The 6,014-nt window shown below is 39.9% G+C and overlaps 1 protein-coding gene across 1 annotated transcript in view; it reads right to left on the bottom strand.

Annotated features, from left to right (window-relative positions):
• Positions 1 to 3,259: 3,259 nt before the first annotated feature.
• The window catches only part of LOC104951740 (integrator complex subunit 6-like), a 20,709-nt gene continuing 17,954 nt past the window's right edge, over positions 3,260 to 6,014 (bottom strand). The window contains exon 6 of the mRNA XM_010778471.1: positions 3,260 to 3,507. Within this exon, the coding sequence (XP_010776773.1) occupies positions 3,260 to 3,507 (248 nt within the window). The remainder of the gene's footprint in view (positions 3,508 to 6,014) is intronic.

Genomic DNA, 6,014 nt, shown 5'->3' with positions numbered 1-6,014 from the left:
CTCTCTGCGTTTCTGCGCTGGGCTAATGCTAATGCTAATCATGCTAATGCAAGAATAATAAAATGGCGGCTTCACAAAACTTTTTGGGAGTTTGACGGGGCGTGGTTTGCATTCCGCCCAGCCAATCAGACATAGGAACTTTTTTCTGTGTGTGTGTGTGTGTGTGTGTGTGTGTGTATGCATGTCCACGTTCACACATATGCTGACTATGGCAGACTGGCAGGTGAAGCTCTAATGAACGTCACATCCCAGGGCACAGTCTTCTCTCTGTAATATCCTCAGATCTCAGTTCGTGCCTGCCTTTTTAAGATAATGAGGCGAGTGCTTTACTTTCTCATGACTCGATGTGTGTGAACCAGATGGAAATGAAGTCTTCTGTATCCCTTCAAGGGCCCTTTCAGTTACGTGTAAGGGATTTAATCAAGTGTGTTCACATTTTAATCAGGCCTCTGTGTGTCAAGGTGTCTAAGTTGCAAAAGACGTAAAGTAAAACTCAATATTAATATTTCAGGGCTTAAGGCTAATGCAAATAATATCATCTGTATAGCTGTTATATTTCAGAGATATTCACACAGCACAGCTTTATTAAGCAAGTTATGTAAATGTTGGCCTGATTAAAATACTGTATTAAGCTTATTTATGTGATTGAACGGCTCACACAGTTACATTATGGGAACTCCATTCCCATCAACCAACGTCTGGTCCGAATAAACCTTACATTGTTAAATTAAGGTTTGGTTTACATGTAAGGATCAGGCCTATGACATGTGGATGTTATAGGATTATGGTTGGGGTTCAGGCTGCTAGTGGTCCAGGTTAAAAGATTAGTTAACTCAAATGAACTTGCAGAAAATCTTGGGTTGGTATTGACGATTTCATTCAAACTCAAGGCCATGTTATTATCGCTACCATTGTTAAATGTAGCTGGGTAGAAAGAAGAATGATGACCCCATACCTAATCCATCCAAGGAACCTATGGATGGTCTTGGATTGATTGGAAGGACTTGTTGATGTGGCAGCAAATGCTGTCTAGTAATTCAAACACAATCACAGTATGACAGAGTAACACATTGATGCTGACAGGCAGTGGATCAATCACTATGCAAACTAACACCACATGGTTAACTAAACACATTCAGCTAAGAGGTAATTTTCCCCGTAAATAAACCTTGAAAGCATTGAATCCCATTTAAAAAAAGTTGTCTGCACCGACCGCACTGTAAAGGAGACACCTTTTTGCCTACTTTAGATTGTAAGCCTCTAAATGAATGCTTAATCATAATATTGTCATTCAGCAGAGTCATAAATTAGCAGCAGGGCCTCATTAGAAAGCAGTGAGGTTTGGTCTGTGCTGAGAATAAATCAAGGCTGCTGGAGTAATGCCAATATATTCACCGTGAAATGTTATACATTTTTCGGAATGGATTTCTCACAAAGGGTTCCACAGCCTGTTTAAAATATTCTTCGTTTAAATGTTTTGACTAAATTGTGCTCACATTCTGTCTTTTTTTTCTGGTAGGAGTTACTGTATTTTATGAGCTAACCTGACCATACATTGAAGCAATTCTGAAATAGTTTGGGCCTTTTGTAGAAGCTAGAACTAAGTAATGAAGATGTTTGACAGGGAATCCTTACATTTTGAAGTACACAGTCATATCTGCTGAAAGTGACACAGAAAAAACTGCTTCAATGCATTTTTCTGCCTCTCACTGTTTCCTGAATAGCTCTGTGCTGTCCACATGTCTTGCAGACTTAACGACAAATAAGATGATGCGCTGGCAAACAAAGATAAGAATAGACTAGGCAGAGTGTTTGTGTCATTGTTTGGAGACAGAAAGAGAACAAAAAAAAGAAAGAATCTAGCAAAAGTGACAAACGCCTGAAACAAGACTTTGAAATGTAGAGAGAAAGACGAGCGGGAGTCACAGCTGTGATCATTTTAAAAGTAGCATGAGACTGATTTGTACCTTGAAATCAAATGTCAATGTACAAATCAAATTCAAATTGTACTATGTATCTTCTTGAAGTTTGACAAAAGCAATTATTTTTGTAAGAATTTTCTCGAGTCAACTCTAACCTTGTTTTTGTCAATTAAGTTTGAGCTTCCTACGGTTACCCTTCTGGCACTTCAAAAGCATTCGTTTATAAGTCAATACTTTTTTCATATGGATTAATATGATAGCTAAATGGATATTCCTTTGGATGAGTTGCTGCTTAAACCGAATTTTCTCCAGCCTGTTGCCACATTGAATGGCCGCTTATTTCTTTGAATTGCCGTGCTGACGTGTGTTAAATAAGGTCTAGTGCCTCGCAGTATGGCAACCATTTATTTTCAGTTGTGTATACCCAGCATCTGGCAGCTCAGAGCCCTCTTCGGTTGTTTATTCAGTTCATTAACATTGAGTGTGTCAAAATGTACCCAATTTCAAAAGCTAATTTATTTACTTCCCGCACAATATACCTACCAAGCGTGAATCAGATTAATGTATTCAGGAAATATAAGAAGGGGAGACCCACACAAACACAGATATACACACGCTTCATAGTTTTAAAGTTAGAGAACCACCAATCAGGGATTCACATGAATAAGGCCTCCACCTTAATCCCAATTCATGTGTGAGTTGTTTTACTTACAGCTAAAAACAACACTGATGACAACAAATGGTAAACTGCTTGAGAGGTCTTTGGCGTTGATGTCAGCGTTATAGACGAAAAATATCTAACTGGTGATTCCAGTCCTGTTATCCTTCAATGTTCACCTTCTGCTTGAAATGTCCCATCTGTGTCCTTACCTAACACCAAATGTTGGTAGAACTAGCAAGGGCTGCTCTTCATCATCTCAGTCTGTAAGGATGAGAGCACGATCTTTTTTGCACAGCCGTCCTTGGTGAATTTAAACAATAAGATAAAACATCTCAAGCAATGTTCACATCTGAACACAAGGCTTAAATTCAAATTCAAATTCAAAAGCTTTTATTGTCATTGTACAGAATACAACGAGATTTATAGTTACTGCTCCAGCGAGTGATTTAAAAACAGAAATATTAAACACAGATTAAAAGGTCTGACAGTTACGACCAGCAAGTAGTGCACACAGCTTCGGATCGTCATGTAGATGACCAGGATTAATAAATAAATAAATAAAAAAATGAATAAAATACAATTATGATAAAATATATATGATAAATATATACATAGAGACAGAACATGATTATTGCAAAGTGGGGATATGGGGAGTTATTTGTGTGTGTTTAATGTCCTAATGGCCCATGGGAAGAAAACTTGTGAATCTGGAGGTGCGGGCTTTCAGTGAACGGTAGCGCCGGCCCGAGGGCAGCAGGTCGAACAGATGACGGGCTGGGCGGGATGAGTCCTTCAGGATGGAACTGGTCCTCCTGAGGCAGCGAGAGCTGGTGATGTCTTCCAGGGAGGGCAGAGGGCAGCCAATAATCCTCTGGGCCGTGTTAATGACCCTCTGCAGAGCCTTCCTGTAGGCAGCCGAGCACCCTGCATACCAAGCAGAGATGCAGTGAGGACGCTCTCAACTGTAGAGCGATAGAAGGTCACCAGCAGCTTCTGATTCAGATGGTTCTTTCTGAGCAGTCTCAGGAAGTGCTGTGGTGTTGGGCCTTCTTTATCATTGCCACGTCTAACAAACACTTCTTAATAATCGAGATAATAACACGAGACTTGTGAATACATTATATTATATACATTTGATTATATACCATACAGGACATTAAACAGTGTTCTGTTTATGGACTTTACAATACGAAGACATAGGAACACAGTGTTTTCCGGTACTGCCACATGACAGAAGAAACTATATAAGAACCGAAGGGAAAAACAACAAAACATATACCAGTGAATCATAAGAGATAGACTTGTCCTAAAAAAAAAAACATTTGATCGGACGGACGATGTAACTAAAGTTAAAGGTAAGTTTATCGGGAACATAACCGTACATGGTATTACTGTAATGTCCGGAACCGGGTTACATATTTCCATTATGTCATATAAAGAGACGTTTTTGTTTAAAATGCCCAATATAACATTCAATTTTCGAATAAATTGTCCGAACCCTTAGTGAGTCCCTTACCGTACTTCGGTAATGGCCATTAAAAAAGCCTGGATATTCCCGCGTGGCTTATACTTCGGCGTCGTCGATTTGAACTTACTACACATGTATATATTCGGCGTGACCTGATATTCGACGTCACGTTATCATCGATGTCTTGTAACATGACAACGACAAATTTGGACATGACATAGTGTAATCGCAAAGTCTGTGGTGTTTGAAAAGTTGAAAGTTTGAATTGGTTAGTGTTTGTCTAGGTGGTAAGTCTGGTGGACGTCACAAGGATAAAGTGCAAAGTAAATAGACTTTAAGGTCAAATCGAAGTTATTTCTCGAAAGTCAATTCCATCGAAGTGAACTACCAGGCACACCCTTTCCTATCAACGTGTAGATTAAATAGTAACGAGCATGTCGGAACAAACATGTCACTGTGGTTTGAGAAAACGTTAAATTACTACCCTACCTTTGGAATTCGAGTCTTCGGAGCCACTTCTTAGTTTTGTACATTTGACGTTTTTATTGACAGTGTTTTGTCCTTACAAGATAACAACGCTGAAAAAAAAAAAACCGAACCACTACCCTTTAATGGGGTCTTACAAAAGATTAATGTACCGAATTTCCTGTATAGTACCGTTTTACGCGAAAGACTACAGAAAATATGTATTTATACACAGGGGCCACACAGCCCCTTGAGTGCGTCGCCAGTCTTTTATTTTGGGAGAGAGAAAAGGAGGCGATGGGTTTAGAGAATTTTTGCCTATCGTTGCCTCGACTAGGTCTAAACGCAAGGCTACTACTGCAATTATGACTTTACACGCTGGGTGTCGTGATAGTCTTTGCAACGATAGTCCTTTGTTCGGGCTGACAAACCTGACATTGTACCAACCACAAAATGTAATCGTAGCGATTGGGAGTCTCGATTGGACATGACCCTCTCGACACACACTTCTTCGTCCTTTATTTTCCTTGAGTGGAACACCATATTTGGCCGTTCTCTCCTCTTCGGAACTCGAGGTTATGACAAAGTCTTTATTAGGAACTAATTAGGTACTATATCGCAAAGTAAGTGCCGCGGATAAACCAAATCTGTCATCGATCGGCCCAGGGCCGTACTTCGAGTCGGGGAGGAAAAAATAAAAAATAGTTAAACATAAACAAATTTTCGAAATAATGGGGTTTAGTCGTGAAACTTTGGTCCTTCACTTTAGCTCCCTATACTCCGTACCGATCCTTACCCACTAGACCAAACCATAAAACCTCGTTTGTGAAGTATCTGTACAAAAATATAAAAAAATATATAGACTCTGGATAACGATACCGATGTTTATCGTACTTCCACTGGAAATTAACCGACAATTCAAGAACACACCGGAAAAATACGGACTGTGTTCACTGGTGTAAATGTTAAAGTCCAAGACTTAGAATAGTTATGACTGAACTTACAGAAGAATGGAAGTGGATATTGTGTATTAAGGTCGACTATTTCATTGTTTAAGGTCGCTCTCCATTAAAAAAAGATGCGATCTCCTAAGAACTTGTTGACTTTCGCAAAGGGGCTACCGAAAAATCACTTCCGACACTTTCTCTAAACCTCTACCTCCCTCTCTGTATTGAGAAAACAGGGATTCTTACAGATTGATGGTTCATAAAATAAGTCCCTTGTAGTGAAATTCCCATACGTCTGTTGTGGGTGGCAGTAGCCCGAGCAGAGTCAACTCCACTATTCTGTCGGATATCTCTCCTCAGGCCTTTGACTGCCTCACCACGCGCCAGTTGTGTTGGATGACGACATTGAGTATGTTTGATTTATTTAGTAATAGCTAAAGTCCTCTGATCGTATCTGGGTGCGGGGGGAGATGTAATTGCCCCTGAACGCATCTCTCCACACGGAAGTAAATTAAGGACCCTCAGGTGTAGAGGGTCTCGAGTGACCAGGT

The sequence above is a fragment of the Notothenia coriiceps genome, unplaced genomic scaffold (genome assembly GCF_000735185.1).
Source record: "Notothenia coriiceps isolate Sejong01 unplaced genomic scaffold, NC01 NC01_scaffold00019001, whole genome shotgun sequence".
Taxonomy (NCBI): Eukaryota; Metazoa; Chordata; class Actinopteri; order Perciformes; family Nototheniidae; genus Notothenia; species Notothenia coriiceps.
This window is presented reverse-complemented; position numbering and strand designations above follow the sequence as displayed.